This window comes from Mustela nivalis (genome assembly GCF_964662115.1).
Source record: "Mustela nivalis genome assembly, chromosome: 6".
Lineage (NCBI taxonomy): Eukaryota > Metazoa > Chordata > Mammalia > Carnivora > Mustelidae > Mustela > Mustela nivalis.
Genome location: NC_139025.1, coordinates 151,849,402 through 151,861,970, shown reverse-complemented (window position 1 = coordinate 151,861,970; position 12,569 = coordinate 151,849,402). Strand labels below are relative to the sequence as shown.

The following is a 12,569-nucleotide window of genomic DNA, read 5'->3' as shown; positions in this document are numbered from 1 at the left end:
CTGTCTTACTGTGTCTTCATGACTGGTTTCACACTGTTGCTTCCTTCTCCTTGTCAGCCAGTCTGACCAAGTTGCTATAAAGTTCTTATTTCCTCTCATGAATTTGGAAGGTTTGTTAAACGTTTCTATTAATGGTTCCTTCCTTCTCCTGATCTCAAAGGATGACACAGATTTCTTTACTACTATTCGCAAACAAGATGCCAATCACCCCCAGAATCGACTATCTCCCAGAGAACGAATGTTCTAGTCTGCGCATTTCCCAGAAGAAAATGTCAGAATACTTTCACCACCCGCTCCCCCCACCCATGTTGGCTAGATAAAGCCCTGAGAACGCTTTTACCTCCATCTCCTCCCCACAAACCTTGAAAACGCCTACGTTTTTGCTAAGATAGTCTAGAATTTAGAGACTGACTTATTGTTCAAATTTTTCTTTTGGCACATCCCCTCGGTTGGAAGAGTATTAAACCTTCCAGTCTGTGTTTTTCCTTTTAGGTCTAACATGACAGATCATATTCTACTTACATTTCATATGTTCTCTAACCACAAATAAAGGTCTACGGCAGGTTGTTCATGCACTTGCACACCTGTGTGCGCGCATGCGCAGGGGGAGGAGGGAGAGCCGCAGAGACGGGGCCGTGGGAGGTGGGCGCGGCAGGTTCACTGCTCCCCACTTCCCTCCACTTCATCCCTCCTCCCTCCTCTTCAAGTTTCTGTTCGAGTTCATCTGTGGTAGCAGTGGAGTCCTTTCTCAATCCTTTGCCTCCGACAGGGCACTTGGGGAAACAGGACTCTGAATTTTATGCCCTGTAAGGCGAACAAGGATTCGACTAGGCATCCTTCTCCCGCTGTTAGCTCTAATCTGATGAGACATTACTATGACTCTTTTATACAGTAATGAGGGCTTATGTTTACCCCCAGAGTCAGCATTTCTGGCTTCATTCCTTCTTGTGCTTCAAGACTTCCGCTTGGGAATCACCTCCTTCTGCTTGAAGCAGACCCGGTACAAACTCTCCCCATTTCCATAGGGCTGACTCTGTGCCAGCCTCTTCGTAGGAAGCCCTCTGCTGGGTTACCGCTCCGGGTAGCAGTAGTTTCATCCCGTTGGAAGTAACATCCCACTATTTTCTTATTTTCTATTTTCCTTTTATCACTGCTGAGAAGCTAGCTGTTAAGTCATCGTTCTTCTGAAGGTCATCTTTTTTTTCTGGTGAGATTTTCACTATGATGGGTCTTCTTTTTATTTACTCTTCTTTGGATTTGTTGGAATTTCTGCGTCTGTGGACTACAGTCTTTCATCAGTTCTGGAAAATTATCTTCAAATATCACCTCTGCCCCATTCTCTTTCCTGTCCTCCTAGAACTCCAGTTACGTATTCGCTAAACCATCCACTCTATCCTCCACACTTCTTAACCTCCCTAACTTACCTTCTATTATCGAATCTCTGTGCTACATGCTAGATAATTTCTTCAGACCCACTACGTTTTAAATTTTTGTTATGATGTGTTCACTTCTCCAAAATTCAATTATGTTCTGCTTAGAATGTGCTGTGTCACTTTTTATAGTTCTCCTATTTCTTGCAGACATTTGCAAGCGTGTCTTTTATTCTGTACATATAATAAGCATAATTCCTTTATGATTTGAGTCTGATAATTCTGGTGTGTATGGGCCATGAGGGTCTGTTTCTGCTGTCTTTCCCCCTCAAGATCTCCCTCGCAATGCCTCATCGCCTGTGGACTGGTCCCCTTCTGTGGAATGCGGCCAGTTGCCTTCGAGCAATTACTTGCAGAGATTCTCTGAGGTCAGAGATGACGGTGTCTTGCTCTAGAGAGGATCTGCATTTGCTTCTGCCGGTACCCAGGAATATGACCCACCACCTAGTTCCACTTTAGTCTTTTTTTTTTTTTTAAAGGCTTTATTTATTTATTTGACAGAGAGAGATCACAAGTAGGCAGAGAGAGAGGAGGAAGCAGGCTCCCTGCTGAGCAGAGAGCCCAATGTGGGACTCGATCCCAGGACCCTGGGATCACGACCTGAGCCAAAGGCAGAGGCTTTAACCCACTGAGCCACCCAGGCACCCCCCACTTTAATCTTAATTTGTGGCTTGGGGCGTCTGGACTACCTCCCACATATAAATTTAGGTCATAAATGTGTCCCAGAATCAGCTTACATAAGTTCTCTCCATCATGATTCCCAAGGCTCACTGGCAACTGACCAAAGCCTTTAGAAGTCTTCTGGCTTAGGGAAACCCAAAAGATGAGCGCCGAGAGTGGAGGGGTCGTGTGTGGGCTGCCTCATTTCCAGAATCCTTGAACTGCTTTTCAAGTTGCACCCATACACGTCAGCATTGTAACAACACATCATATGACATAACTCTGAGTCAGTATGCCATTACAGGAGATGTTATGATGTTTAGACGACTTTAGCAGGCATAAGTTAGAGAGCACAGAAATGTAACGTGTTGTAGATTTTTAAGATTACCAAGTAGAACTTTAGAAAAGTTAAACCAAACTGTAACAGCACAAGGACAGCAAACGTTTTTCTTCAAATGAATTCAAAACTTTTGCTGGCTCTCAATGGAGATAAAATTCAATTTCTCATGCTGAATTACACTCGCATAACAAGGAAGTGGGTACATACCCTCGTAAAGCCAGCAGCAATGAGGGGCATCACAGATGATTCTTCTCTATCCGTCCTTCAGAAGAACACAGGAAAGGGTTAGAGACCATTTTTATCAATTACAGCTCACCTCTTTATTCACTAATTTACATAATACTAGGACTGTCATATGTTAAATACTTTTCGATGAAATTAAATTAATATACCAATCAGAAGTATAAAATTGAAAATAGTTTTCTGTTTTAGTTGTGTTTGTCACTTTCTGACAACGCTTGAATTACAGAGACTCTGCACTAATGGCCAGGATACAGAAGTAACCACATATCTACTTGATATGTAAGAATTTTAATTCAAATTCTTCCCCATTTTCTTCTACTTGAAGTTTCTTTAAAAACAAAACAAAACAAAAAAAAAACCTCTTCTCCCCTAAACACTCTGGGAAAAAGTTTAAAGAACAAAGAATCCTTTCTTCTATCTACAAAAGTATTTAAGCTAAATGACATTTATTTGAATACTGCCCTTCTCCTAACATATTTCTATTCTTCCTTACCTCCAATTTCAGGATGAAATAAAAGACTTCCCCCCTTTACATATGAATCAAAACTTCATAGATACTTGGGAGTCAGAAAGCCCTTGGGAGGTGTCCCTGGATAAAATTCCTACTTTTAGGAATGGGAAGTCTCTCATAGTTTTTCTGTTTCTAAAGTGAACGGCAGTCCAGAATCACAAAAGCTCACTCGAGAGCAGAAACTCCCATCAGGGAGTTAACTGGTGAAGTGGAAGAAAATAAGAAAGAACACAATGCCACTGAAAAGAGTCACACCTGTCATAGACCATGGGCGCTTAGGCCCCTGCTAAAGGCCAACACGACACAGATACCTGAACTTCAACCTCAAAAAAAATGAAAGCTTACCTGCGTACTACACCAATAATAATTGTGTTTTCAGAGAGTTTTGATGATCTAATAGACCTTTAAAGAAAACAAAGTTTAAAATAAATGTAAAGCAATTCTTAAAAAAAATAAATAAATACACTGAATCTCAGTAGAATGATTACAGTTGGGGAGAGGAAGAAGAGGGAGCAAGTCACACTCTAGCTTTACCTTCTTGGCTATTTGATCTTCCTCCCTCTAGGGCACAAGCCGCACTCAGCAGACAAGTCACCCTAATGGCCTGCTCCTCATTCTGGCCTTTGTTAATCCAAGCGGCCCAGGGGGAGAACGCTCCCCACACTTGGGCTTACGTGACTGGGGTTATCGGTCTCTCCCTGCCAAAGGGAAATGCGAGTACATGTGTGTTACCGCAAGCTGATGGCCGCGGTTACAGTGGGGACAAAGCCCAAAGGTCAGCACCCTACGCAGTACAAAGAGCTCCTAGGTAGGCAAAAGCAGTAGCAACAGAAATTCAAAACTAGGAAATGCAAGATGTTCTAATTCGTCAGAAAGCAGAGAATCGCCACCTGACAGAAAGAGGAAGAATGGAGGACTGGGGAGGAGACACGGGGGTTGCGGCCCCCACTAACCCGTGGAGTACAAGGCTCCCCACGGAGTACATTCACCCTTTCTGGAGAAGCTGCTTCCCAGGAACAAAAACGCAGCCAATCAGACAGGGCAGAAATCAACGGGACCCGGGAGATTAGGAGGGGGTGGAGCAACGGGTCCGCTGGGGATGGACAAGAGCTCACCCTACATTTTGACAGGAGGGCAGGGAGGCAGGCGGGACACCGGGGCAGATGTGGAGCCCCGCCACAGGAAGGGGGAAGGCAGCCCTGGGCTGACAGGAAGACACTCACACGGGACTGGCTTCAGCAGAACGGAGCGACCGTTCCCAGCCGTGTCAGAAGTGTGCTGGCCTCCCAGACAAGCGTCCGGGATGGGACAGAGAACAGCCAAGACTTACTGCATGACCTCTGTTCTGTTAGTTCAAGAACCAGAACCACTCCTGAGTCACAGAGCACAGAAAACCATCTGCGTGATTCTTTCCCAATTCTCCCAAGGATGCTACAGAATGTAGCCTTTCCAGACGCATCGGAGGACATCAACTCAGCACACACGACGGATACCTCCATTTGGCAAACTTTTTCTGTAAAGGGTCGGATGGCAAGTGTTCCAGGCTTCGTGAGCCGGGCCGACTGTCACAGCCATTCCACTCTGCCACTGTCCGCGTGAAAGCAGTCACAGTGGATGCCTAAACGAGCAGCATGGCCATGTCACCCAGCACAGCCCTGCCTCACAGCATGGAGGCTTCATGTTCTCAAGGGTGAGTCTAATGACAGACACAGACTGGATGTGGGGTACAGAAGTTGCTCAGGGACGGACATGCAGCTCTAGGGACGAGCCAGTCGGCTCTCGTGGGCCGCACGGCTCACACCTCTCTCTCCGTGCTTCTGCTTTTCCCAGTGTCCAGTCCACTCAGTTCCCGTCTGCCTGTCGATGCCAGAGGAAGCCAACCTCCAGGGTGCCGCATGGCTACTTAATTGGAAGAACCCCCGGACGGGTCACTGCGGGTCTGCCGACCAGGTGCCTGTCCCGGGTCCAGCAGGGTCTCCCTGCCTGGAAAAGAGCCTCGCTCACCTGCCGGGAGCAGCAGGAAGGGCTGTCCAAGTGTGTAAGTTGACTGGCACAGTGGACACTCACACAGACAAGGCCAGCTCACTTCTTGAAACTGTGGGCTGCTACTGAGCCCAGCACGAATCCTACCCAGGGAGAGACGGGCACCCATGAGTGGTATTTCTGTGACTTCTGAGGGCATGTACTTATTCTTGTGTTCATACTTCCATCGTATCACCAAGATTTCAAGAAAGAAAAGGCGAATTTAAGTATGCAGTCAGCTATCTCAAATCAGCTCTCCTCCTTTTAGAAGAAAAACAGAGACCTGAATGGTATAAATAGCAAGTAGGTAACTGTGCAGATCCACTCACAAGGTCGTTCTGGATGACTTGCTCAGGACACAGGAAGGAGGGTGGGCACTGGACTAAGGACAAAGCAGAAAGGAAGGCCACGTTTACCCAGAAGCAAGGTGATACCTGCAAAGGAGGCCAACACTGTATGAAATGGCAGAGGTACTCCTGACTTTTTCTGGTCCGTAAGGAGGAAGAACGGACTAGAAAATAGAAATGTAAGGAAACTGGGTTGGGATAAACAAACAAACGAAAAAACACAACCCTTTAGTTTAGGATTCAGGAAAATGAAGAAAGAAATTACTCAGTATCATCAAAATTGTACACCCAGATGTCAGGAAGGCAGGATCTAAGAAGTCGGAGAAGAGAGAAGGTGCGAATCTCTAGCACAAGATTCTGAGAGACCATGTGAGCGTGCTGGGAAGCACTAGGACTTGAGGGGATAATGCATAGGAGAAAACTCCAAACAACAGCTTAGGCAAGACTGTTCTCCACAGAGAAGATGCGCGGAGGTGGCTGGAGGCGGTGGCAGTAGCAGCACTGGGAGCCGGGCTCAGGCCAGGTTTCCTGACTCTTGCCTCCACACAGTTTTTTCCTCGTGGTCTGAGACAGGGGCTACACTCGAGCCGTGACACCCACATTCTAGAAACAGGATACTTTCCCGAAGATGCATAGGACACTCCCACTGGCCAGCTGCAAGAAAAGCTGGGGAATGCGTGCATTTTCTAGGTGGCCAAAGGCCCCGCTAAACACTAGAAATTCTGTTACTAGGAAAGAGTAGACGTGGGCATGGGGGGCAACCACCATTCTCCACATCTGGTGATGGTCTCAGCACAAGTCCGGAGGAAAGGCCGGGCGGGGCACAGAGGCGGACTGCGGGAGCCTGGCAAAGCCCTTTGGTGAGTTAACTTTCACAATAGCTCCATTACTCGCACGTCGCCGCTGCTCCCTTGGCCGTGGGGAGTGAGTTGGGATAGGAAAGACTGGAATTGACCATGGTGAAAAGGAGCCAAGGACCGAAGTGAACCCAGAGGCGGTCCCAGGCGTCCGGCACCCGAGCGGAATCCTGCTCCCGCGTGTGGCGCACACCCGCTAGGCAGGTGCCCTCGGGCTCCCGCGCAGGCTGCCCTCCCGTCCTCCCTTTCACGGCAGAGCCCTGCTCCTGGCGCACGAAGGAACAGCTCTCCATCTCTCCTGAGTATCCTAGGCACAGGCTTCTGAGAGGTTCTTCTGTTTCTTGTGGTGAATCATTTTCTGTCTCCAAGGCTGTTCTTTCCCCTCCGTTATCTGGTGGCTCTTCACAGGCCTTTATCCCCGTCATTCACCCTTGAAGGGAGGTGGGATCCAGCCAGGCGGGAGCCTGCCTGCCAAGGAGAGGGTCACAGAAGCCTCTCTTGCTCGCCTCTGCTGGGCCCTTGGCGGCCCTCCTCCCTCCGGGGCTGGGCCTGTGGATTAGGGCAGCAGAGGCAGCAGAGGCGAGCCCCTGCTCAGTGCGGCGGCCCCAGGCAGGCAGAGGTGAGCCGCACAGTCCGCCCGCTGCTCTCTCTCGCTCCCCACCCGCTCCGGAGAAGCGGGGTGCTCTGCCGCCCCGAAGCCACAACACACCAAGGGCTGTTCCCGCGCTCCTTAGGCTCTGGTCCTTCCTCGCAACGTGGCAGAAAAACCCAGGTCTCTGCCTCCGCTCTAGGTCTTGGGGTCCCAGCAGATGCGGAGAGTGAAGACCAGAGAGGCAGCAGGGACTGGGGGGGGGGGGGGGGCGGTTGCTGCAGGCAGGGCTCGGGGGCTCAGCAGAGGCATCGGTTTCTCTGGCTGCACAGCTCCAGCGTGCCGGGCTTAGTGCGACCGTGACAGTGACGCGGAGCACCTTCCCATCTCCTTCCCGTGGGTCCGGCTGGTCCTTCAGCTTCAGGACTCAAGCGTGCGGAGGGCGGCTCGGCCTCCAGGGTATGAGAGCGGACAGTCGCAGTGGGAATCCCGGCCGTCCCCTGCCCTCCCAGCTCCGGAGGTGGCTAGCAGCCCACCGCTGGCTTCCGAACCACTGTGGCCAGCTCTCGTCTGTCAGCTTCATGGGTCTCTTGACAGGAAGCGCCTGTAACCAGGCACAAGACGGCCTCCAACAGCCTCGGCTTCTCTGCGCTCCAGCTGGCAGCCGCAGACCCTCTGCGGGCTCCCGACGCGCCCCTGCACTGGCCACATCAGCGTCCCAGCCGCCCACAGGCTGATGTGCAAGCCTTTGGCTCAGCACCTAAGGCCCTCCTGATGGGGCTCCTGCCTGCTCCCAGCCACGTCCCAGCCCGCCCAGCCCTGCAGCCATCCATACTGAGCCGAGAAGCCCCGTATAGCCGCCTGGTCGGACACATGCTGCTCCTGCACCTGCAAGGTCTTTCGCACCTCTCTTTCTTACTCCTCCCCACCCTTTACAACTCAGGCCCAACGTCCTGTGTGGCTCTCCCTGACACAGGCCCCTGCAGCTCTTCGCATGTGTTCCTCGTGGGCACTTAGAGCCTATGCTGAGACACTCATCCGCCAACTAGAACGGTAGCTCTCTGGAGGCAAGAACGCATCTTACTTGCCTGAGGAGCTCTAGTACCAAAGACAGTGCCCAGAACCAAGAAGACTCGCAAAGTACGGCTCCTCAACCGGTGGATTTGGAAATATCACAAACACAGAATATTTGGCCTTCATCAAGGCAGCTGATAAGGAGTGTAAGGAATTCCAAATGTCCCCAGTAGAGAGATATGGATGAATGCTAGTTGTTTAGGTAAGTCAGCAACTGATGAAAAACCCTTCACCGGTGGTGTTGATTAGGTATCCCAAAAGGAAAAGGGAGGAAAGGACAGAGCTCTGCCAGGGTAAGACCTCATGCGCTGTATACATCAGCAGAGGGACAGGTTCAGGAGGGAGAGCCGGGAATAACTCATTGAAAGAAACTTCCATAGTGGGCAGGTTCCTTTAAAAGGATGACCTTTAAACCAGGCATGGCCAGAATCAAGATGAAAGTAACTTAGGAAATTAAATTAGGGCCTACTCTTGCCTGTAGAAAACTCATTAACTATGGCTTAAGGACCACCCCCACCCCAGCCACAACAGACACACACCCTCAGCCACAAGGTGGAGGTGATATGACAGAACACAGCTAGCAAGAAAAACCGGAGCTTCTTGGCCGGGACTGTGACACAGCCCTCAGGAAAGCAGTATGCTCGGGGGCCGCATGCGTCCTCATCCGCTCCCTGCACAGCACAGGGAAGATGGCCATCCTTCTTACTCTTTACCGGGCCATTCAAACCTGGCTGAGACTTTCGGTTCTGGAGCTGCACTTACGAGGGCTACCGCCTGGAAGGGACCACAAGAGGCTGGAATGCGAAAGCGCTTCGGGAGGAGCCACCAGGAGCAGTGCGCATATGCTGCCTCCGGGACAGGCCATTCCTGCCCTCAAAGGCTGGAAATCTGGGAAAGGGGATTAAGTTGGAAGTTGGACTCAGCAAGAAAGAACTTCTGCTGCTCAGAGCTTCCCCTTGGGAATCCCACCCCAACAGAGACGGGATGCCGGGGGCGGGAACATAGTCGAGGACTGCACACATGACAGTCTACGCTTCTCTGAAACCTCCTATGAAGCAACCCAGTTCACACACTCTGATATTCTGCAAGTGCTCTAAACAAGGCACATTTGCCTAACATTAGAAGACAATTTTCAATTTTTTATAACTTTAAAAACATCTGGAACATTTCATCAGCTCCTGTTGCCATCATCTGTGGGTGATGGTTGTAGTTAGTCACAGACGGAGTTTCATTTTAACACTTAATGGTGTGTGTGTGTGTGTGTGTGTGTGTGTGTATTAAACTGTTTTAAGCAAAGCAAAGTGAAACAAAACAGATGAAGGCCAGTCCTAGAAATAATGATGTCGTTATGTCTTACTTACTTTATGTGCACAGAAGGCACCTTAGAAGACAGTGAATTTTACTTGGTGTATTTCTGGGCTGTTCTTTCTGTCACACAAGCCAATGGGGCTACTCAGGCCCGCGTCCCAGACTCACCTGCACAGCGCCTCTGCGTCCAGCTGCCGGGGGTTTCTGTGGTCAATGATGATGATGTCATGGTGCTTGTCCAGGAAACAGGCAAGAACAGCCTGAGCCTCCTTGGTAACTGTGCACTTAAACCCTGCTTTTTCACATGCCCTGCAGAATCCATTACACTGGTTATCTTCTTTGGTAAACACTAAAAGTACCTGAATCAAAAAAGAACGAGCACTTTTTAAGAAGAATAAAAAAAGTCATTGTTTGGTCATTTCTTAACATGCCACAGAAAACTCCCAAGTGTTTTCAAGGCAAGTACACAGATGTGAACACAGCAATCTGTTGACAGAAATCCTCCTACACGTAACTCACAGACATTAGCACTCAGCTCCCCCAAATTAGTGCTATTTTATCTGCTCTTGTCTGGATGTCCAAGTGCATGGGTCATATTCTTTTGCTAATAAGCCCACTGGCAAACTCAACAAAAGCTTAAGCATTTTATCTTGAAACTATTTCAACTACGACACCCAAATACTAATTTTAGTTAACAGTAAGTTAACTAGACAAGTTCCTTGGATGGCAAAAACTGAAACTATTTTAGTCAAACTTTTAGAATACTTAAAACTTTTCTTTTTACTATTTTATTTATTTGAGAGAGAGAGTGGGAGCCTGAGTGAGGGGTCAGAGGCAGGGGGTGATGGAGAAGCAGACGTGGGGCTCAATCCCAGGACCCTGAGATATGACCTGAGCCAAAGGCAGTCATAACCCACTAAGCCATCCAGGCACCCCAAATAGTTAAAACTTTAAATAGTGTATTTAAATGTTTTGACTCAAGATGTTATGTAATTCCTCCAACGTAAAAAAAATTACTTTGATGACAAGATATTTCAAGCAGACCCAAATAGAATACCTCATAACTGTCCAGGCAATCCCTCAACCTCCCTTCCCTCTGGAAACCACCACATCGTTCTAAGTCTGCTTCTGCTTTTTGTTGTTGGTGATGGTGGTTTACTATTTTAAATTCCACATATAAGTTAAATCATATGATACTTGTCTTAGGGCAAGGGATTAAGAGTAAACTTCCAGGGGTGCCTAAGTGGCTCAGTCAGTTAAGCACCTGACTTTTGATTTTGGCCCAGGTCAGAATCTCAGGGTTGTGAGATCGAGCCCCACGTCAGGCTCCAGGCCCAGCACTGGGCCTGGAGCCTGCTTAAGATTCTCTCTCTTCCTCTTCCTCTCCCCACAACCCCTTCACCTGTGCTCTCAAATAAATAAATAAATAAATACGGTAAGCTTCCAGTCATAAAATATATATGCATGGGAGGGGAATTACAGTTAACAGTATAGAACATTATATGGTGACACAACGTAGCCAGAATTATAGTGCTGGTCACTTCCTAATGTATATAAATACTGAATGACTGTTGTACACCTGAAACCGATATAATGTTAGAGGTCTTCATTTCAATAAAAATCAATTAATAAAGTTCTGATCAATAGCAAATGACAAAATAAAGAAAACCGTCAGTTAAGTGACACAGGCACAGCACCAGGCCCAAGGGGTGGCACCTGTGCCTCTGCCCAGGATGACGGCTTGCTGTCCCCTTGCCTGGCCTGGATCAGATGAGGCCTGCATCTGCCATGTCTCCGCTCCACAGCCAGGCACCCGCCACCGCCACCCCTTACCCCCCGCCACGCCGGCCAGGTCTAGGTCAGAAGTGCACTGTTCCTTCTGTCCCTTCAGACCTGGATGGACTCATGAGGACAACGGTGGTAAGGTGGAGGTAGGGAGACTGCGAGAAGGACCGCAACGCTGCCGGAGACCCTGTGCCCAAAGGCTCAGCTCCTCCTGAGTTTACCCAAGTGCAAGTCCACCACAAATGCCAAGAATTAAGAGAGCACAGCTCTGCCCGTCCTAACAGTAACCATGGCTAGTCTGCAGGAACCATCAAATAACACTGGAGCTCAACTTCAACAGCTTATGTTGTCTAATACTTTGGATCTGCTCATTTAAGTATTTTCTGAAAGAGCTGATTCAGCAACACAGGAAAGACCATGCTTTTGCTTTTTTGTACTGGAAAATTTCAAACCTTCAGAAAAGCTGTGAGTGTACCGAACGCTAGTGGACCCTTCTATCTTCAACTGGTAAGATTTTGCCCTCTTTGCTCTCCGTGCCCCCCCAACAATTATGCACATTCTCTTCTTTATTGCTGAACGTTTCAAAGTAAGGTACGCACGTGTGTGTCCAAGAAAAATACATTCTCTTGTTTAACTAGAATATTATTATCAGCTTCAGGAATTTAATGTTGATCCACTACTATTAACTAAAATAGAAAACTGTTTTCACTGTTAGGCCCTCTCCCTCCCCCTAAAGAAAATCAACATGTAAAAATTACAGCACGGTTTAGTATTGGTTTATCATTACCTGGAGCTGATCTGGATGAAATCTCATTGGGCCGAACTGCACGTCAGCTACTGCTACCTGTAAGAAAAAGGTGTGCTCAAAAAAGAATTTTTTTTTAAAGATAAGATCACTCTAAAATTTCTCTCTAATCAGTGCCACAGATGAAAGTGAGATTTTTTTTACTCCAGAGAAAAATTACATAAATTAAATCGTTAATACACAGAATCCCAGGGATCTCCTTACAACCCTCAGGGAAGATGCAGAGCAGGGAGGGAGACCTGGAATGAGCCTGACCTGGCTCTGCTTTTCCTCGCAGGGTGTGACCTTAGCGAACTACTCAGCCTTCCTCAGTCTTAAGTTTCTCATTTGTCACAAAGATCAAATGAGTTTACAATATGAAGGGCCCACGAAAATTAGACACTGAATGAACACTGCTTCTATCTTTCTTCTGATGGACAATGAAGTCTTACGTGAAGAATGGCACATGCAGGGGTGCCTGGGTGGCTCAGTGGGTTAAAGCCTCTGCCTTCGGCTTAGGTCATGATCTCAAGGTCCTGGGATCGAGCCCCGCATCGGGCTCTCTGTTCGGCAGGAAGCCTGCTCCCACCCCCCACCTGCCGCTCTGCCTACTTGTGAT

At 48.4% G+C, this 12,569-nt stretch overlaps 1 protein-coding gene across 1 annotated transcript in view; it reads right to left on the bottom strand.

The window, feature by feature from the left end:
* PDE8A (phosphodiesterase 8A) overlaps positions 1 to 12,569 on the bottom strand; it is a 145,417-nt gene that overhangs the window by 62,268 nt on the left and 70,580 nt on the right. Inside the window, exons 2-5 of the mRNA XM_082736149.1 lie at positions 11,954 to 12,010; positions 9,550 to 9,740; positions 3,530 to 3,586; positions 2,638 to 2,692 (exon numbers count right to left, since the gene is read on the bottom strand). Coding sequence (XP_082592275.1) covers positions 2,638 to 2,692; positions 3,530 to 3,586; positions 9,550 to 9,740; positions 11,954 to 12,010 — 360 coding nt within the window. The remainder of the gene's footprint in view (positions 1 to 2,637; positions 2,693 to 3,529; positions 3,587 to 9,549; positions 9,741 to 11,953; positions 12,011 to 12,569) is intronic.